Source organism: Triturus cristatus, chromosome 7, assembly GCF_964204655.1.
Source record: "Triturus cristatus chromosome 7, aTriCri1.1, whole genome shotgun sequence".
Classification (NCBI taxonomy): Eukaryota; Metazoa; Chordata; class Amphibia; order Caudata; family Salamandridae; genus Triturus; species Triturus cristatus.
In genome coordinates, this window is record NC_140590.1 from 1479958974 (window position 1) to 1479981719 (window position 22746).

The following is a 22746-nucleotide window of genomic DNA, read 5'->3' on the forward strand; positions in this document are numbered from 1 at the left end:
GGAAAATAGTGAGTGGTGGCTGCGATGCTGACTTGGAGAAGGAAAAAGGGTTAATCATAGACGCCCCAAATAACCCAGATGGGGTTGCACTAGTAAGGGACCCAAGTGAGTCGAGGGGCGAAACAGGGAGCAGGGTTGATGAGGTGATCTTAAGCACCCAGGGCAATAGGTATATTACACCTAGTGATCAGGAGGGCGCCCCTAATAAAGATAATAGAGCCACCAGGGGTTTCCCCAATGGGAAGGACGCAAATATTCAGCCCTACCATTTAGATCTACCCCCTGATTGTTCCCCCTATGTTGTGGTTTTAACTGGAGTTCCCGAATTAAAATTTGGCACTGTCGAATTGTATGACCAATTGAAGAACAAGACGATTCATTGGTTAAACACCAATAGACCTCTCCCCAGAGAAATACACTCTCAGATATTATCAGTTAGAAGAGTGAATTGGGTAGGATGTAGAACTAAAAATTCCCCGGGTGATTGTATTGTTATAAATTTTCGAAACCCGAAGGTAGTGGAGTACGTCTGTACAGGCCCTCACACCTTTTCAAGATCTGCTAGAAAAGCCCGGGATTTGAGTTATTTCTATAACCTGCCTGACCATTTGCCTAACTATGGTTACTACAAACAGTACAGGGGTGTCCCTGGTAAGTCGATCCGGTCTACCGGGTGGACAATAGGGGAAAGTAACGACCCCTTACAAGGAATCCAACTTGGTAATAGGTTCAGTGTTCTGGACCTGGTAGACTGACTACCTCCCACTTATCCTGATCAGGACGAAACCCCTGTAGAATAAACCAAGTTATGTGAAACAGCAGGAGGGGGACTCCACCAGTTTCTTGGCCTAAGAGGGGAACTAGAGAGTGATAATGGGCCAAAGCTCCCCCTAGTTAAACTTGTGGGGGAATTAGAAAGGAATGCAGTTCCATCAATAACAGCCTTAATAGACAGTCCTGCAGTAGGGCGAGTGACATAATTTGTTCCACCAACGACTGAAACTCTAACTGTAGCTGTGGGTGAGGGAAATGCTAGTCGGAGCATCCAACCGGTCCCAGGTGGCCCAAAACTTCTATCCTGGAATATTGCAGGCCTTGTGTCCAAATTAGATGAACCAGATTGGGGGGATTATATTGATTCACACGAAATCTGTTTATTCCAGGAGACATGGGCGGTAAATCCCCAATATAGGGTAGGGTTTGTGGCGTATTGTGAGGCGGCCGCAAAGGGACCAAAAGGGAGACCTTCGGGGGGACTATGCATATGGGTAGCTTCCCATTTAGGCTATCAGATCAAACGTGTGGATACATATTCTCCCGATATAACATGCATAATTTTGACACATTGCAAATTACCCCATCCAACAATTATAAATGTCTATTCCCGCCCTGTGAACTAAGGTGGGACTTCCCGTACCCTAGACCTCCTCTCTAATCTTTTGAATTCATTAGCAGGAACCACAAACTTTTTAATTGGCGGAGACTTTAACTTCCATTATGAACCCCTCGAGGCCAATATCCAATCTATAACTAGCGAGGAAGATGACACTTGGTCGATACCGGCTCCTAGCATGTATTCGACAAAGCGTTGGACTCCTCTTGTTCTTCAGTTGACTTCTCTAACCCTGACTTTTTCATTAAGGGCCTGTAATGGACAGTTTCCGGGAGATAATCCCGGCCGACCAACTTTCAAGAGGCCAGATCGGGTAACAGTGATTGATTATATCTTGATCAGCGTAGAACTCTGGCATAGTGTGCTGAATTTTGGTATTGAAATACGCAAGGAGAGTGACCATGACCCCCTTGTCCTAACATTAAAATTTCAGATGGGGTGCCATGATCAAAATCCTTAAATGTTTAACTCAAATAAATTCGTGGTGGTTAATGGAGGGAGGCGAATCAGATGGACAAAAATTATCCACTCGAGGGATGCACTGCCCAAATTGTACGCAACTATCATACCCCTCCTAGATCAGGCCAGCATTGAAACGCAACACTTTCCTATTCCAAATAGTGCCAGCAATACCGGGAGAATCCATCAAGAGATGGTACAGGCTCTCTCTGGTTTTTTCTCTAGCAATGTTTTTTATTAATAATAAACCTAAACTTCCAAGGGATAGAAAATCTTGGTTTAATAAGAGTTGTAGAGAGGCAAAACAACTTTTGTTGAACTCTCTAAAAGAGGCCGATAGCAAGAATATCCAGAGATGCCAGGTTTTCTTTTAAAATAATTACAGCAAGTGCAAAGGCAGAGTGGGAAACCGAGAGATGGTCAAACATTAAAATGGCTTTGGAGCTAAAAGACAGTAGAAGTTTCTGGAATTTGGTCCATCATGGCCAAGTCGAAGGTAGGACTGTCATTGATCCCAACATCGATGAGGATACATGGCACCAGCACTTTAAGGAACTCTACTCCAGTCCCCTTAACGATGTAAGTGCGGTGAAGCTATTGCCCTGCCTTTCCATTCCCGAGCTTGTCTGTGATATTCCCCTATGCACTATGAGCGAGGTTACCTCTGCCCTCGCGAAACTCCAGCCAAATAAAGCCCCTGGACTGGATAGAATTCCCGGGGATTTATATAAAAGTGAACAAGTAGTTTGGGCCCCATATTTATTAGCACTTTTTAATGCAATTTTGTGTAACCTACCTGCACCAGCAACATGGGCTGGCGCTGAGATTGTTCCAATTTTTAAAAAGGGCTCGCCGATTGAACCAGCGAACTATAAGCCTATTAGCCTCATAGATGTGTCCCAAAAAATCTTCGGGAGGGTTTTGCTGGCGAGATTGCAGGATTGGATTGAAGATTCAGATGTCCTGACCCCGCTGCAAGCAGGCTTTAGAGCCAAGATCTCAACAATCGACCAGTTATTTAGACTGCAGATAATATACTGGAAACATGTGGTTTTGGAAAAAGGGAGTCTATACCTTACCTTCGTGGACTTAAAATCGAGTTTGACCTGGTTGACCGTGACCAGCTGTGGAAGATTCTGCTGGGCATGGGAGTTCCACCCTATTTATGTCTCCAATTCAGACGCATCCACGAGGGCACATATGCCAGAGTTAGATTTGGCAAGAATGGTCAACTGACAGCCCCCTTCCCTGTTGGTAAAGGGGTGAGGCAAGGCTGCGTTCTTGTGCCTACTCTTTTCTCCCTCTTCCTAAACGGCCTAGTTAATGACCTCTTGGCCACAAAGGATCTGGACTCACCCAAATTGTCGTCCCGCAAGTTTCCCGCATTAATGTTTGCGGACGATACCCTGCTTCTCTCGAAGTCCCCGATGGGGATGCAACGACTATTAAATGAATTTAGCGAGTTCTGCAAAAAAAGGAATCTTGTGGTCAACATAACCAAAACTAAATATATGGCTTTTAACTCAGCTCATATTAACTTCCCTGTTCCCAATTTTAACAATATGCCGCTAGAGCGGGTTCCGACCTTTGAATACCTGGGTGTCTTCCTAAACGACAAAATGGGTTGGGGTACCCAAATTGATAGGGCAAACCTGAAACTAACCCAAGCAATAGGGGGTATACTAAAAGTTCAGAACAGTTGTACCCAAAAGATCATAAGTCCCCCGCTTGAAATATATAGAGTGCAAGCGCGGTCGGCTTCATTATACGGGGCAGAACTCTGGGGACATTGCCCAAAGCATGCATTGACCCTAACTGAAAATAAGTTCATTAGGCAAATCATGGTGCTTCCAGTAAGTACCCCGCTAGTTCCTTTGAGAATGGACTTGGGTATCCGCCCAGTGGTGGATCTGATTTCGAGTCGTCCATTGCTTTACTGGCGTCGACTATGGAGCACGCCTGAGCTGAGACACTACAGGGAGGAACTCAAAGTGGTAATGCTTTTACCGGGCGCTGTTAGAGGTATACCCTGATTGTCTTTTGTGAGGGACTCTTTCCGCGACATGGGAAGGGGGTATCTATGGGATGCACCGGAAGAATCATGTCTAATTACTTCCAAAAATTGTTTGGCAAGATCATTGAAAGAGTACCAGCTGAATAAACTAATTGGGGCTAACAGAGCAAATAGTCTAACCTATGCCTTTCTGGATCTGAAGTTAGATGACCAGTTTGAGCAGGTGTTAGACACAATTCAGCCAGTGCTAGCCAAGAAGTTGTTCCTCCAATTTAGGTATGGAACCCTTCCACTTTTGGTAAAAACAAATAAGTGGGTAGGGGACCTGCCTAGTCTTTGTCCTGGATGTTGCAGGGAGGAGGACTCAGAGATTCATGTATTATTTTTCTGACCGGCATACAAACAGCCTAGGTCTAAATGGATTTTATAACTCTGCAAAAATTTGGGAATAAGGGAATTCCGCCAATTTTATAGAATTCTCAAATCTGATATTAATCCACTTTTTGTTGTTGCAATTTCAAAATTCCTTTTGGCCATGTGGATTAAAAGAAAGTATTTGTTAAAAGTACAAAATGGTTAATATCGATATTTTATTTTGCCACAACTATAGAGCGCAATGCTACTGTTGTAATTACTATACGTGAAATAGACCAAGCTCTTCCCACTGGCCACACTGGCTATTGAAGATATTCCCAATGAGGAATGGCTTAATGATATTCTAACGTTTTTATATTATTTTATAGTATTAAATTGCCATTTGTAACTATTAGTAACAACGATAAAGTATTTTTTATTCTGCACTCCTGAAGCCCTGGCATCTATAACTATGTATATAACACCCTCTTGATACTATCCCTTTTTTATTTGATCGGAGTATGTCTTTCTATTGCTGTAACATTTTTATGTACTTTTAGGGCTGGAATAGCCGCAATAAAGTAATATTGATTGATTGATTGAAACTCTTTCTGAACTATTTGACTCCAAGGAGAAGGATGTGCCTTTGGGCGGATAAATACTTTTCCCACTCTAACTCCAGAGTAGCAGAGGGACTTTTACTCCTCAATATTCTCCCTTATCCTGGGCCTGAGCAGCAGAGTGACTGTCACCAAGGTTTAGGACAGTACTCCTCAATGTTCTCCCTTATCCTGAGACCATCCACCTGTGTGCTCATGATGTGGACACTGGGGCTAACCTCCTGGTTAAGAATACATCTTACAGGTTGTTTGATCAGGTGAGTGCCACATCAAGTGTAAAGTAACCCTGGGCGCGACACTACGCTTCGCCCACGTAGTGTACGTAGCGCTGCCTGCTTCGCAGTTTTCGAAGTAGGCGAAGCAGGCAGCGCCTACGCACACTACGTGGGCGAAGCGTAGCTGCCTGCCGCCCACCACCCGCCTCCCGCCCGCCGTACTTTTAAAAGAAAAAATTAATTTGTAATAAAGGAAATTAGGCACTTACCTGACGCGCGGCGTCTCCCGGGGCTCCCTCTTCCTGTTTTTCAATTTTCCTGACTAATGCGCATGCGCGGACGCCCGCGCATGCGCATTTCTCGCAAGAAATGCGCATGCGCGGGCGTCCGCGCATGCGCATTTGTCAGGAAAATTGAAAAACAGGAAGAGGGAGCCCCGGGAGACGCCGCGCGTCAGGTAAGTGCCTTTAATTTGCTTTATTACACATTAATTTAATCTTTTAAAAGTAGGGTGGGTGGGTGGCGGGTGGCGCGTAGTGGGGCTATGCGAAGCGCGTAGTGTGCGTAGATTTGGGCACACTACGTGCTGCTTCACGTAGCCCCACTACGCCCACTACGCCCACCCTTAGTGTAAAGTCTTGAAGATGTTGGAATTGGGGAGGATAGAACCCTCCAGTAGCCCCTGGTCAGTCCTGTGGTTTTGGTACCAAAAGCTGCACCAGCTGGCACCACACCGGAACTGAGGTTATGTGTGGATCACAGAGGGCTAAATTGGGTGACAGAGACTGATGTGCATCCCATCCCCAGGGCAGATGAGCTGATTGACAGGTCAGGGGCTGCCTAGTACTTAAGTACCTTTGATCTTACATCAGGGTACTGGCAATTTGTCCTAAGAGAAGGTGCCAAGTAGAGGCCAGCCTTTTCCACCCAACAGGGCCACTATCAGTTCAGAGTGATGCCACTTAAACTCAAGAATGTCCCAGCCAAATTACAGAGGTTGGTGAACCAGGTACTCACTGTTATGGAGGCCTTCTCAGCTGCCAATCTGGATTACATAGCTGTCTTCAGTATCAGTTGGATGGACCACGTTTTTCACCTCCAGGAAGTGCTTCACACTCTGTGACAGACAGACCTGACTATCAAGACCAGTATATAACAAATATGGCAGGGGTCTGTGGTGTACTTGGGATGCCTGGTGGGTAAGATTAAGGTGCAACCCCTCCAAGCCAAGGTAGAGACTATCATGGCCTGGGAACCCCCCAACACCAAGCCTGAGGTCAGAGCATTCCTGGGTCTCACTGGGTACTACAGGAGATTTGTCAAGGGATATGGTACAATTGTTGCCCCTTGACAGATAGCCCAGGAATGTGATTAGGATAGAGGCATGCCAAACTGCATTTCACAGCCGTCCGAAGCAAGCCATGTGCACAGTCCCTTTGTTAAGGGCCCCTGACTTCCCCAAGGAGTTTATCATTCAAACAGATGCCTCAGAACATGGCATAATGGCAGTGTTATCTCAGCTAAATGATTAGGGCCTGTGCCAACTTGTAGCCTTCATCTCCTGGAGGTTACTCTGCAGGGAACAGAGGTAGAGTGGTATAGAAAGAGAAGCTCTAGCTATGGCGTGGACGCTGAAGAAGTTGGCCATACCTGTTTGGCACTCACTTCCTGATTCAGACTGACCACAGGCCCCTCCGGTGGCTCATGCAAATAAGGGATGGGAATCCAAAATGGTTGAGGTGGTCCATTTCCCTACAGGTTATAAACTTCAGGGTGGAACACAGACCAGGGATAGACAATGCTAATGCTGATGGTCTATCCAGGTTTCTTTGCCTTAGTGATCAGAACCTCTTGGAGGATGGATAGATTTCTTCACTTTCAGCTGGGGGGAGGGCACACGTGTTAGACCTGTCATCCTGAGGGAGGTCTTTTCCATACCCTTTGACTGCTTACCTCCACTGATTTTCTGACTCTTGTTGTTGGCCTTAGAACTCTGAGCACTTTACCACTGCTAACCAGTGCTAAAGTGCATTTGCTTCTCCCCTAAACAAGGTGACATTGATATATACCTGATTGGCTTATTTAGTTTACCTGTAAGTCCCTTGTAAAGTGGTATACCATATACGCAGGGCCTGTAATCTAAATTTTACTAGTAGGCCTGCAGCACTGATTGCGACACCCACATAGGCAGCCTTCTAAACCTGTCTCAGGCCTGCCATTGCAGGGCCTGTGTGGGCAGTTTACTGCCACTTTGATGTGCCATTTAAAACTTCTTGCCAAGCCTTAAACTCCCCTTTTACTACACAAAGGTCATCCCTAAGGTAGGACTTGGGTAGCCTTGAGGGCAGGGTGCTATGTAAATAAACGGTAGGAGATCTATTTTTAAGTTTTACATGTCCTGATAGTGACAAACCTCTAAGTCCGTTTTTCACAACTGCGAGGCCTACTCCTCTCATTGGCTAGCATTGGGAACGCCTTTAAAACACTTTTAAGCTGTAATTGCTGAATAGAAAGGAGTAGCTAAATCATGTTTCATATCTTTGGAATGGCAATGATAAATCCTATTTAGTGTCAATATTGGATTTGACATTACTATTTCAGAAATGCCACTTATAGAAAGTGGACATTTCTCTGCTCTTAACTTTGCTCTGTGTGCCTGCACCGTCTTTAATACACATTTGGGCTGGGTGACAGCTACACTTTGTGCATTCCCTCTAGAAAGCCACAAACACAGGAATGATGAGTGTGGCAGAGGACTCATCTGCATTCTGATATCCTTCCTGGGCAGGAAGGGGGAGAGGGAGCTCACACTTAAATCTGACTAAGCTGGGTCCTGTCCCCTCACAACAGATGAATCACCCCCCAAAGATGGCATACAGGGCTGGGATAAAAGGGGACCTGTGAACTTCAAGGAGCTGCTTTGAAGTCACCACCCACTTTAAAGGCACATTTGGGTTTAAGTACTGAGACTCTGACCCTACCAAGACTGTACACTACTGGACCTGGGAAGAGCTCTGCCGGAGTAAAGACTTCTGTGCTGTAAGGATTGCCACTTTACCTAGACTGACTGTTCTGAAGAACTGCTTCTCTGCTTTGTGGAACTGCCCTGCTGATCTCTGCCCTGCTAAGGACAAGGACTGGACCCATCTCACTTGAACCCAGAGTGATTCGAATGGCTTGCTGGCTCGCCTCCTGTTTTCTGCAGTCTCAGGAACACAAAAGACTTCCTGCAATCCTGCTGGTGCTGCTTGACTCTGCCATCTGTAAGACCTACCCTTGCCTGAGGTGCCCCCAACTGTTGGGGCCTCAGAAGTGAGTTCTGCAGCTGCTTTCTACAAAAACTGATGCATCATCACCACTGCGCTGGTCGTGACCTACGCGTTGCTTTTTGACGCTGACGCAGAGGCTGATTGAAGAAAGCAGTTTCACAGCCTGTGAAGTCCAACAATGATGTTCTGCATGGCTTGACAACAACACAGGGCCTTTATCTCTACGGTGCTCGACGCCGATGTGGCTGAATCTGAACTGACGCATCGTGCTCTTGAAGTCGACGCGTGCTCCATCCAAGGTACTTTATTAGCGAGACCTACGCGAGTCTCGTAGCAGCTCTTCCCTCCATCGTGGTTGGACTGAACTTTAGATTTGTACCAGACCCTCAAGACCTCAAGTAACCTTTTGACCACTAAAGACTTCTAAGCACTATTTTTGCATTTAAAGTTTAAAAAATCATATCTCAACTTCTACTGATTGGATGTTTCTCATTTTGGTCTTGTTTTACTCAGATAAATATCCTCTATTTTTCTACATGTGTGGAGTCATTTTGTGGTGTTTTCATTGTGCTACTGTGTGTGTGTGTGTGTCTTGCACAAATACTTTATACATTGCCTCTTAAATTAAGCTTGCCTGCACTGTGCCAGGGTACCAGAGGGTGATCCCAGGTTTATATTAACAAATGTGTATCTAGCTTACCCTGACTAGGATTGTAGTCGCTACTTGGACAGGGAGCAAACCTCTGCCAACTAGAGACCCAATTTAAGACATCTTGGATAAATAGGTGGCCAACGGTTACCTCCTTCCTTCTAGGTTTCCTGAAGCCCCACCCCTGTTTTTTGTTTGCTGAAGCAAATGAGGAAATAAGAACTTATACTGAATATCATGCTTTGAATGAGATTACCATAATAAAACTTAAACCTCCTACTTCTGATTCCTGCATTGCTAGATCAGATAAAAGGTGCCCAGATAAATACTAAACTGGATCGGAGAAGGGCTTACCATCTGGTGCGAGCACGCAAGGAAATGAGTGGAAGACAGCCTTTAAAACCCAATTTGAGTTATTTGAGCTTCTGGTAATGCCGTTTGGGCTATGCAATGTCTCAGATGCATTTCAGTACTTCATCAATAATGTAGCAAGAGACTAAGAGTCATTCTTTCCTTTTTTGGGATGAGAAAGTTAGAAAGGAAAGTTCAGGCAGTGGGAGGTTGGTCCACTCCAGAATTCGATAAGGAGCTACAATGTTTTTGGGGGTTTACTGATATCTACAAAAGATTCATAGCTCATTTTTCAGAAGTTATTGCACCTAAAACTCACTTACTCAGAAAAGGAATACCATTTCAAAGGTCTGTTAACACCAATCAAGCATAACAATCATAAAAAGCGGCATTCACCACCACACACATTTTGAGACATCCCAATACAGAACACCCCTTTATTGTAGAGGCAGATGCCTCCCACACTGCCAAAGGGGCAATTTTGTCTCAGAGACAAGAGAGTAATGGCCAGCTTCATCCTGACACCTACATGTCAAGGAAACTAAATTCAGCAGAAACAAATTATACAATCACAGAGAAAGAACTATTGACCATTAAGGATCCTTCAAAGAGTGGCGACATAATTTACTGGAAGCAACACATACTGTCACCGTGTTTCCGGATCATCGTAACTTGCAGTTCATGCACTTCACTAGATGTTGAACACCAAGACAACAAAGATGAATGCTTTTCTTTTCAGAATTTAATTTCACAAATGTGTGAGGAAATTGCAAATTCTTCACAGACAAAATTGCTAAAATTGACCAATCCTTCCCACAAATCTTGACCTTTTCAAACCTCCACTCCTCCCTCAACTCCCCCCCTACCCCTTCGGATAACCCCCTTCAAATCCTTTCCTTCACAAATTGACCTTAACTGGCTCTGAAGACAACATTTCCAACACACAATTGAAAAATGACGCCTCCTGGTCAAATTTTATACCTATGACTGAGCTTGAAGTCTTCAATATCTTTGCAAAATTAAAGCCGACCTCTCATACCTAAGACCCTCTTCCGGGTAAACTAATACATACCCTGAACCACATCATTGCCCCTTTTTGGACAAAAATTATTAGCACCTCCTTTGCCTCTGGGTGTGTCCCAAACTCCCTTCAACTTGGGCAAACCGCTCCCATCCTTAGAAATTCCAAGGCCGACCCAATGATCTGAGTAACTTTCGTCCCATCTTTAAACTCCCTCTTCTAGCCAAAACCATGGAGAAATGTGTCTTACTTCAACTTAACAGCCACATACATAAATACAACTTGCTCGACTCCTTTCAATCTGATTTCAGGAAAGGCTGCAGTACTGAAAACTGCCATACTAAACATTGCCGACGACATTCATTGTTCGCTAGATAAGGGAGAGGCTTGCCTTCTTATCCTCCTCGACCTCTCTGCTGCGTTTGATACAGTTAATCACTCCTGCTTACTTGAATCTCTCAAGTCCCGCTTAGGACTCAATGGCAATGTCCTTAAATGGTTCTCCTCCTACCTCCAACACCGTACTCAACAAATTAATATTAACTCCTGCCTCTCCAAGCCCACCGGGTCTCTCTGGGTGTCTCCCAGGGCTCAATTCTCTCCTCCTCTCTCTTCAACCTCTTCATGCAGCCCCTTACCATCATTCTGAATCAAGCAGGGATAAATGATCACCTTTATGCTGATGACACGCAACTCTACTATAAAATCAAATCTCACAGCGATGTCCTTCATCTAAACAATACATTAAGCAAGATTCAATCTTGGTTTTTCTCTAACCATCTAAAACTGAACCCGAATAAAACTGATATTATTCTATTCTCTCCTAAAAGTAACCCTCTTCCTATCCAAGGCTGGATCCCTGACCTCAACGCCCTGAACTGTCCTCTCAATCTTTCAAACTCCGCTAAATCACTCGGCTTCATCCTAGACAAAAATCTGACTCTGAAGGACCATATCAACAATTCAGCCAAATGAGCTGTTTTCACTTTTAAACACCTAAAAAAAATTCAAACCCTTCTTCCTGCAAGATGACTATAAGTGGGTTGTCCAATCACTAGTCCTCTCAAAACTGGATTACGGCAAAGCTACTCTCACTGGTACCCCTAAATCTCATCTGGCCCCCCTCAGAGCAGTGCTCACCTTGGCTGCCAGGCTGATTACTAACTGCAAACACTTAGACCACATCTCACCTGCCCTCAAATCCCTTAAATGGCTCCTCATTGAAGGAAGATGCATCTACAAGACTGCCTTAATGACCCACAAAGCTCTTCACTCGCAATCACTGGTTTATTTAACCAATAAACTCTCAAGAGCCGGAATCTACAGAACAATGAGAAGCTCGAATGCTCTTCTCTTTGTTCCGCCGCTACTAAAAAAGAAGGCTACCAAGTCTCGTTCCTTCTCAGAAGATGCGTCTAGCATCTGGAATGCCCTTCAAATGGACCTTCGAAACAACCCGTCCTACCTCGGCTTCAAAGAGTCCTTAAAAGACTTCTCCTCAACAAACTTTTGAGTCAATACATTTCTTTCTGTTTTTTCTATCCTTTGCGCACCTGAACAGACTATCTTCTCCCTTTAGACCTTTTTCGTCTTCCCTGTATGCTACCTTATATCTACTCCTGCCAGTGCTCCCCTTGGTACCCCACCTATGTTTTTTCGACTCTAACTTCTGGTCGGTTTGCTTTTTGCTTGTGCTCTCCCTGGACTTGCTTAGCTGTCTTGTCCTCTCTTATGCTAATCCCTCCCCTATTACCCTACAATTGTTTTTTTGTTATAGTTTAATGTGTGCTCCTATGCTCATCTTCCCCTATTTCATTTAACTTTTTATAATGCTTGAATACGCAGTACCTGTGCCGCTCTCCAATTATTTTGATTGTGTGATTCCTTTGTAAGTGATTGTATTTACAGTGACCTACTTTACCAATGTTATTGCCTTTTCCTTGCATATGTGAAGTGCTCTGATGATACCTCCGGGTCACGCCAGCACTATACAAAACCTTTAAAATGAATAAATAAACTAGCATGATTGTTGATGATTCACATTGGACGTCTACATGCTTTCTCACAAAAGATAATTTCTGATCTGGCCCACCAGTGTACCTCCAACTTTTGGAAATCTTGGTGTTTGATACTCTAAATCAAACCTGCTATGTCTACTAGATCTCATCTGCAATTGAATGGACAGATGGAGCATGTCAATCAGAGCCTAAAACATTATCCTAGACATTACCTCACTGATTCACCAGGTTCAAGGGTTGAACTACTTTGCTTAGCTGCAATAACACGTAATGATGCTAAACATACCTCCACATATTTCTACACATTTTACAGCAACAGTGGAAGACATCCTACTTTTTTTCTGTTTGCTGTATAAGCAAAAGAAGCCACTATTCCTGCAGTATACAAAACAAATTAAGAACATTCTGAAAACTTTGATGCTGGTAAAAAAAGAATGCGAGTCAAGCTAAAGCCAACTACAAAATACAGGCAGATAAAAAAAGGCTAGAGGGTTGCAAATAACAAATTAGAGATCAGGTATGGTTGTCTACACATCAACTTCAGTTTTACGTGAACAATAAATTCAAACCTCAATTAATAGGCCTGTATACCATTATCCGACAAATTATTACAGTCACATTTAAATTAAGATTGCCATCTAATTGTACAATTCACCCTGTGTTTCCCACCTCTATTGAAACCTGCTGTTTTTAAACCCCACCAAAAACACAACCACTTCGTGTACAAGGTCAGCCAGAGTATAAAGTAAAAAACCTCCTAGACTCTCAATATCAACGTCATAAATTGGGGTATTTACTGTCATGGAAAGGATATGGAGCTAAAGACAATTCAGGGGAACCTGCACCAATGTTCATGCCTCACAACTCACAGCATGGTTTCATGCCAAAAACTCACAGAAACCTGATCCATGAAACATCCTTCAGAAAGGGATAGTGTCATGATTACGATATTGGGCTGTTTCATTCACATTCAAGGCTAGAAAAACTAGAACTACATGTATCATAATCCCCTGAGAACTTAACGAGGACACCTCCACGTGATAAAGGAGCCACGCCCTGCAACAGTTGTTTAGTTGTTTGCCCTATTTTGTATCTCAGCACAAGGAGAAGATACTGTGTTGCCCCATCGCGCTACCTAATTGCCCATGATTCTTGGGAAAGATTCTCTCCACAAAGGTGTTTTCCAGTCACACCTCACAACAGCCACTCTTCGCAGCTGTTTCAGGGAGAAGTCTTGCCCTCTTCTAGTCAGGAAGCCAGCATCAGCGCGTGGTTCCCATGCTAAAACATTTATTACTTGATACCTCCATAGAACACTAGATGAATGCATGTTTATCAGTGGCGGCTCCTCCGCTAAGGTGGTGGAGTGTTGCCCCACTGTTTTTTAGCAATAAAGAGAAAATAAAATGATAATACCTTGCGCTATTATCATTTTATTTTCTCCTACTTTGACAGCTTTGCGTGAGGAGGCAGGGGCTGAGTGGTAGCACCCTCCTAAGTGTGCAATGACTACTTGGCTGGCCCTCTCGGGCCACCCAAAACAGTCTTGCCACTTCGCATGTTCTCCATGCAGGCTGTAATGGAGAACATGCCCATGCAGTGGCATAATGAAACTTGAGGGCCCCCCCTGCAAAGCAGATGGAGGGGGCCCCCATGCTTTGGACCCAGTCAGGAACTCTCAGGCCCACCTGTGCGCAGTGCCAGAGGTGGCATCCAGGAGCCTAGGGCTCTCCCCACTGAGGGGGCTGTGGGTGTTATTGTTACACCACTGTTTTGAAGTGCTCTACACCTTTACTGGTGGTACCTTGGAGGTGTGACTTGTCACGAGGGAAAAGGGTCTTGAACACATCTCCTGCAAGCGTTCTTCATGATTGTTAGAACTGTAGGGCTACTCAGCTGATGGCACAGACAGTTATACAGCGCTGTAGTACTGAGGCTTTAGGCTCTGGTGTTCAAATTGGTGCTTTATATTATCTAGTATTGTGAATGTCCCCCCTGCATCTGTAATAAACATGTGATGACCAGAATCCTGTGTTTGGTCTCAAGTGCTCCACTGCCCATTGGGTCTAGGTCCCAGACGTGTGACTATCCCCCGTGAAAGAACATTTTAAATAAATGTGCACCTGTACATATTAGTACCACGATCCTCCCTGAAGCACTTCATAATTAGTATGAAGGGGCTCCCATTTTTGGGTGTAGCAACACTTTAGTTTTTGTTCCGTTTCATCTTGTGGCATTTACCTAGCTGATAATGGCAATGGGCACCGAGACATCAGTCTGCCAGTGCTTCCCTTTTATGTCCCAGACCAGCGAGACCACAGGTTTGGATTAAGTGGTCTATTCACTGAAGACGTTGGTGCCCAGCTCTTTATTTTATGCCAACCACCACACCACGATGTAAGAAGAAGGTCCCCTATAGAGTCCGTGAGAAAAATATTTAAACCCATGTTAGTAGGATAACTCAGCTGGTTGAACGCACACTGCAGAGATCTCTGTGAAATTTGCAGGAAATACGGTTCCTAGAGGGCTCTTCCTTGCATTACAGGAGACCGATGAAGCAATGACTAATGAGGTGTTTACGCCTATTACACAAATATTACACAATAGAGAATTAAACTAGTGCGGGCTATGTAAACACTTAAATATTACATTGCTGTGAAGACGCCCACTTCACAGTAACACAACGACTCACAGGGTAGCAACCTAAACACAACCTCCCCACACAGGTAGCCAGTGCTTTGTGTGTGTTCCTCCACTGGGCTGTCTAGGTCTGAATGTTAATCTGTAAACATTGGGAATGCAGTCTCCTGAAATTAAAAACAATGTTTGTTTTCATAATACCTAAAAGAAGTTTTCTCGGCAAGAAATATGGTAAACACTCACAATGTCTACACAGCACAGAGCCAGTAACAAAGCGAACCTTGAGGTCTTTCCCTGAAAAGTGCATGGAGGGCCCCTCTTCTGCACTTACTCTGGAGCTCACAGGCCATGATACTGCACTGAGGGGTCCCCTGGAGCCCCCCATGCTGCAGGGGCTGCAGGGGCCTTTGTTACGCCACTGTGCCCAGGATCCCAGTCAGCATCTGAGCACCAAAACACAGCGCTCAGACCAATCACAATGCTGCTAAGCCAGCGTTGTGATTGGCTGACTGGGAGCAAGGGAGGTCTCCAGAGGAGAGATGCGGCAAAGAAGCGGTGAGAAGGTAAGTTTTTTTATTTTATTTTTTGCTGCCCGCTTTCCAGGCGTCCTACCCCCTCCCACCCCCTACCTCCGATCATGTTGGCCACTGCTGTTGTTTATTCTTTGACGGAGGAATGCTGTTTGAGAGGAGCTGCATTTCTTTGTTCTGACACACCGAGAAGGTGTTTAACTCTCCAGACAAGACAGCTTTTCAAGCACAGTAATTTTTATCCTGATGACACGCCAAGTTGGGGTCTGCATTTTTGCTTCTTCCTCATTCTAAACTTTCCTGTAACTGGTAGAGCAAGTCTCAGGAGAAATATCGCTCTACAAGACTTCATTAAGCATTCTGAGGAAAACACGTTGGAGGAAACATACTTATTGTTTATTTTTTATTCTTTTTATACGATGCAACAGTTAACAAGTGCCATTGAATTTTCTAGGGAACCCATTGCTATATTAAAGGGAGCACTCTTTTTTTTATTTAACATAAAAGAGACTCACTACAAGATATAACTTCCTTAAAAGTTGATTCTGACAAACTGAATGAAGTGAAGTGCTTCATGCACTACCGAGAGGAAACCAACAAGGAAGTAGTGCAGACCTTAAAAATGTCTATTGATGCCTTCTGCTCTAGATATTTCTTTAGAGAGAACACAGAGGTCCTGATAATGAGCCATATCAATTTATATTTGTTTGAAGATTCTGAGATACTTACTACATTGACATCAGGTATACAGTAGAGAGAGAGAGAGGAGAGGTAATGTATGAGTATACATATTCATAGTAAAACAGATTGTGCTAGTTTCCCATTTTGTTGTTTAAGCCCTGTTCCCTTCCTTTACCATCCCCTCACCTGGCATCCCTAAAGTCCTGTGTGATTCACTTGGGAACACCGTTGTGCCTGGAGGTGGAACCTTTCTGAGTACTGTGCCATTCCTGAGAAGTTAATGGTGAAAACCTAACAAAAGAAACTGACATTCCCCTAAGGGGCACAGAGGCCAAACAAAATTAAGACTGCACAATCCAGTAAACCTAAATATTAAGCCCATTTTTATAGAAGGAATGAATTTCTAGAGTAATATTATCAAACTCTTTCAACCAATACTTCACTGTTTGCCTTCAACTGGTACTATTTACACCATGTATTTTGAAGCTCAGTATTCTTAGAAATCCAATTCAGAAGACGTCTTTCCTCAATAAAGTGATGGCATCCAAATTATCTTTAATTTTCTCTTTTCAACCTCTTCTACAACTCATTCTTCCCAAGGCCTACTCCCGCATGCCTCCAGTCTGAACCTGGAAGGTATCACTCCCAAGCACATATGCCCTCTGATGCCTTCCGTTAAAAGATGACACCTTGGAATTAGATAATTGTGATTTCCTATTCCATCCAACAGTGAGGTGTACTTGTCCGACCAATATAACTGCACTGCCAAACCCATTTCCCTGAGCTAATCCTTGTGTCACCTCAGGCATAAAATAATATATACTATCATTATTGATAAGTACCATCACTAGTCAAATAATCACATCACATTAAGGAACATAATTGACTTAAGATCTAAAATGATGAACTAACTCCATCACCAGATCTCGCCCACTATCAGTCTGCCACGCTCGATAGGTTCTTTAAACTAATTTTGAACACCCTCCGACAATTTAGTCTTTGGGAAAAAAAGCCTAGGATTTTGCTGTCCATGTAAATTTCTGAAATGTGTTTGCTTAAAGCATGTTGAGATTGATTTGTATCATCATGGATTTAACACTGATTGACGAAATGATGGAATAGGCTGCTTGATATCACAGCTACTCTTTCCGGTACCACAATTTATGCCAAATCTGAAACATTAATGAAAATAATCCATGACCTTGCATTAGGATTGGGGAGCGTAGGGAACTTTGTGTGTATGGCAAATTGATAAGTCCTACTAACTCTCAAGCAAAAAGTGATCTCAAATCAGTTTCTCTGCTGCTACTAAAGTTGAAATGCCTTTTTTGTGGGATGCCTAAAAAAGGCAAGCTAGACAGCTGGACGTGATTTTCTAAATCTTCCTGCTTTAGCTTAACATAAGCAAAACATGCATTTCAGTGTATCTGCACCATGCAGAGAGTCAGTGTTAGAGTTCTCAAACCCGCCAGAAACAAAATTCGTATTTAGAGATGATCCTTTACCATTTATGCTTAAAACTTGATGGTACATTCAGGGGAAGCTTTAACATTTTGAATTCCAGACATGAGGGCCTGACATGTGTATTAGAATCTCAAGGGCTGGGGACTGCGGAACACTATGCCCTGAGTGGTCTTGAGAACTGGAGGAGCTTTGTCTCTGCAGCAAAAAAATAGTGGTATTCTCCTCTGCCCGCTCATTCGACTTTGTTCTCACACATGTTCAGTTCATATGCTTTAAGTCCTTACCTTTTATACCCCCCCTCCTTCCAATATAGCTTATCTTTGCTCCTGTATATTAAGAGGCAGGCCATTACAATGACTGCCTCCATGTCAACCTGTGGTAGGATTACGCAAATAGAATAGTTGGAGTCACTAGAGCTGCTAGGCAGGGCATGTTGATCACCAGTGTCAATGATGCACCACTATTCACAGATGTGGTGTTTTCCTTTACTGCTTGATAGGGCTCTGTGGGTTAAACTGATTACCTAATAGGATCCTGCATCCTCCCCATAAAGGCTCTTTAACAATATTCATTTTTCCTTTACTTCTCAAGGCATGTCTGTCAGGAGCAGCTCTAACAGGCTGACTAGGGGCAGAAACAATGCAGTTCTTTTCCTCTCCCACTTACGTCTCCAGTAGCAAGAGTCAGAGGGGCCAGGAATTGAAGGGGAGAGTTGCAATGGATCTTGCAGGGGAAGGAAATATGTTTCTCCTTCCCATAACACCTGTTTATTATTGCCTCTTCAACCATTTACAATATTTCTGGCCAAGGCCAGTCTTCATTAATTTTCCTTTGAAAAAATTGCCTTTAACCAAGATCATGCAGACACACCAAGCATGCATTCTTTAAATATAGAGGCTGATTTCCATTCAACAGCACAAGTGCCAACGAGACATGAAATCTAGGCAAAGGCAGATATAAAGAACGACCACTGAAAAAAAGAGTTACCTAGCATCACATCATGATGAGATGCTATAGTGTATCGGTGAGAAATGGAAATGATGCATGGGCTTACAGCTAGAGAGAGTGATAGAGAGAAAGGAAGAGTAAGATTAAAGATATGGGACACACTATCCAGAACATCTCTTTTCCCTCCAACCACAATAAGACCCAAGTTTAAGTTTGTGTGAAAGTTATGTGGGGTTAAAAACTGTATGATTACATTGAAGTAGATGTAAAATAGTACAATTAAGGGATTGCAACCCTGTTAAACTAAGCCTTTGAAAGAGAAAAAATCCACATGCACATAAAGAGAAAATGGCTCTGTGGAAGGAGGGTGCACTCCCAGGAAGAAGATATGATGATAATGGGATGAACAAAACAGAACTCAAAATGTGGAAGTTGAAAACATAGAACAAATCAAACTTAGCTCAGAAGTAAATGGGAATGGGATGATAAACTATGAATAGTGGAACTGTTTACTTTCAGAGTGTAGATAGCAGGGTGTTGAGGACAATTTACAGTTGAGATTTTTTCCTTAATTGCAGGACTAAAATAGCAATGCGAGGTTATGTGTTTTATTGAGAGGGAGAGCCTTAAAGATAACTACCAATCTGATTAGAGGCAAAGACGTGGATTGCAAACTGTAATTTTGTCTGCTGTAGGTGATATCCCGGCTGTTATTGATAATTATCCCTTTCCCGTTATCAATTTCCTGAATGTATCTGCATTTTTTGACATCATGGACAACACACTACTGATGAACTGTTTGGCATCTGTTGTCTGGGCCCTGTAATTTTTCTCGAATGCTTATGTTCTGTTGTACCAGACAGTGAGCAACATGACACACAACAAACTTTTATGTTGTCACCAACTTCAAAAAAATGTGTTGTCATGAGGGGAATCATGTTCCCTGTATTATTCACATCTGTTGATCATCTCATGGACTTAGTGATCAACAGAGTTTCTTCCATTCATAAACAGACAGCCTTCAGACATGTCATTTTAATGTGGGATAGTTCTTTCCATGATGTTGGGTGGGACACTATGAGAGAGAATTGTTTCAAGATGGAAGTCTTTTTACTACACCACCATCATACACTGTAATCTATCTACATTAAACCACTGCCCAGTACTCTACTGTCTGCACTCAAGGCATGCCAAAAGATGTGACTTGGATGATGATCACAATGTTTTCTCAAAAGAGACCACTGTTAAAAGGGATGGTTTATCAGGTACCAGGGACAAAATATCAGCTACCTGAAGCCTACCTTTATGAACTGAAGGTCAGACAGTATTCACATAACCAGTTAATAGTCAACTTAATCATTCAAAGCCCGATTATCTCCCTAAACGCCCCGCTCAATCCCAAAGGCTCTAATATCTCAAAATACCAGCGTCACATTGTCAACTTACCCTCTTTATTTACTTTCAGACAGGTGCTTCGCAAGAGTCTCAATTTTATGCTTTTAATTTGAATGCCTGCATATGCACTCATTTGAATTGGACAGAAACTAATTTGCAGTAAATTTCAATGAGCACTTCTTAATCAGCCACTCAATTACTTTGGTCATTGCTCATTCACATTTAAAGGTATGGGAGACCCCCAGCTATCTATGGGAATTCACATATCTATTAAGTCTTTTTGCATTAACTCCTCTTCTACAAAAGGCATGAGACATGCTCATACAGCCTTAGCAGAGACAGGGGCTGCAAATCAGAGGGACCCAGCAGGGAGTCCACTCAGGACAGCACACTGTGGCTGCAGGGCTGAACCTACCTGTCATAAAAATGTAAGAACCTAAATGTTGGCAGCCTGCCAGATCAAGTCTGTCATTAAAACTTAAGTTTTTATTGCAATGGAATCTGGAGGTAACATATGGAGGAAGTAGTTATACAATGTGGGGTGGAAAAGTTAGAGAACCTTTAATATGTATTACATGGGGATGGTATCATTTCTCATTTCACCAATGCTTGCATTTGTTTCATTATGGTTCTGCTGTTTACAATATGAGGACCAAGAGGTGATTAATACATCAGACAACACACTTATATGATCAAAATGAATGTTGATGCCTCTTGTAAATACAGTTTATAGAGAATCTTTGAATCGCAAATACATATTTTGTGTATTTACATTCACTAACCTGCCAACTGTTAATTTACACCTCATGTTGTGTTATTTGAGAAGGAGGTTGTTTGTCTTCTTACTTCTGCTGCAAGTGGCATTTATTTTGCACTGCATAGTACAGGTTCAAAGGAAGTTAAAGCTAGATTGAATAAGCGCTTTGTAAGGAGTGAGGACATAGATAAATCTACATATTTTACCTGTCACCACCTAGGTCCAAAATCACAAAGCATTTTCTTACAAAGCATTTTCTGTAGCTATCTGATTTTAACTCCAGAAATAATGATTTGAATCAAAACCAAAGATATGATGCAACCTGCACATACCTTCCTCGTACTTGTAGTTGGCAGTGATATCTTCTCGGAGATTTTGCCCCACAGCCTTTGTGCTGATGTTCTTCCCAACAACACTGGGCTCACAACAAAGTCTCTCTTTTTTATTCTCGCCCTCACAGATCCATGAGACACGGTCAGCATTGACCTCGGCAAACACAAAGGGTGCATCGTAGTCCAGGTCAACGTCTCCTTCTTTAATCGCTTTGACCGAGGTAGGACCACAGCGATAGATTCCTGGAAGCCAATGAGAAGACATTTAATGATAGGGTGAAATAGCCACAACATGTAAAATACAGAGAACTAATGTAATAAAAAATGTTTTTTGATATTTTGTACTTGTCAAGATGCATGTTGGAGCACACACAAACGATAAACCTGTGCATTGACAGTGCGCTTCTACAATGTGATCTTGCTAATACAAACAAGACTGCAAGATTACATGTAGGAATCCAAAATTGTGTATTACAATCCAATGCTAAAGGTCAGTTTTTAGATTATCCTTATGTTTGGTATTTGTATACAACAGATCTACCACAGGGGTGTGTCCTTCCATGACTGATTGCATACCAGAACTTAAATGTATGGCTGGAAGGTGCAATATGTGAAGAGTGTTGTGTATGTAAATGATTTGCGGTGTGAGTGAGTGCCAGAGATGTGCTCCTATCAAGTAAAGAGGCCAGTGCATAATTTTCATTCTGCAGGTGTAAGCCTGTGAAATTTCCTGAATTCTGCATAAAGCAAAATGTGCAAAATTGTTGTCACTACGCATATATCATTTTTGCGCCAGAAAGCAGATGACGGGACCTAAACTTGACCACTCTGCACATTCATTTGCAAATAAAATTGGTACACAGTCTCTGTTTTTACCCTTTGGTGGAGCTTTACATTTATCTGGCTGAAAGAGTTTTTAGTTAACTCTGATTATCAATCAAGGTAACTAAAGTACTGATGCAACTTTACACCCACTGACTCTGTGTGCTTTGGTCTCCACTGCCTGGTGAGCATGTGCGATTTCCATTCTTAGTCCTGTGGAATCAGCAAAAGACTTTCCTCAGATAGAAGGATAGGTGTGGTAAATCTCAGCTTTGATCTGCTGCCTTGCTAAGGCACCAGCTGCGGTCCATGCAGGTAACAGCGGTGGGGCAGAGGGCCGTGTAAGGGGGGATTCTGAGGGACTGAGGGAAAATTAAATAAATAATTAGAGGGAAAATTAAATAAATAATACATTTTCCCTCAGCATCGGCTCTCGGAAACTCCCCTTACACGGCCCCATCGCCCCACAGCGGTTACCTGCACGGACCGAAGCTGTAAGTCACAGTGTCAAAGTTGAGGGAACCAGGCAAATGTCTACCCGAAAAACAGCTTTAATGAAATAATCTGTTTTTCCATCTTGCCTGCAGGATCCTTTCCGGGGCAGGGAAGTGTAGGGATTGGCCATTTTACCATCATCTGATAGATTAAGCCATTTTAAGATTTCTGGGGCGTCAAAAAGGCAACTGCAACCTAATTGAGAAAAGTGAGGACCAGAAGCCAAAGGCACTTTTTCTCAACTCCATAACTTCTGAAGATCATTCGATCATGGATGGAATGGTCGATTCAATCACATGCTAGGAATTCCTCAACCAGG

General features: G+C 43.1%; 1 protein-coding gene across 1 annotated transcript in view; it reads right to left on the bottom strand.

The window, feature by feature from the left end:
• The window catches only part of LOC146812216 (protein-glutamine gamma-glutamyltransferase E-like), a 348360-nt gene that overhangs the window by 111220 nt on the left and 214394 nt on the right, over positions 1–22746 (bottom strand). The window contains exon 9 of the mRNA XM_085619245.1: positions 21111–21353. Within this exon, the coding sequence (XP_085475371.1) occupies positions 21111–21353 (243 nt within the window). The remainder of the gene's footprint in view (positions 1–21110; positions 21354–22746) is intronic.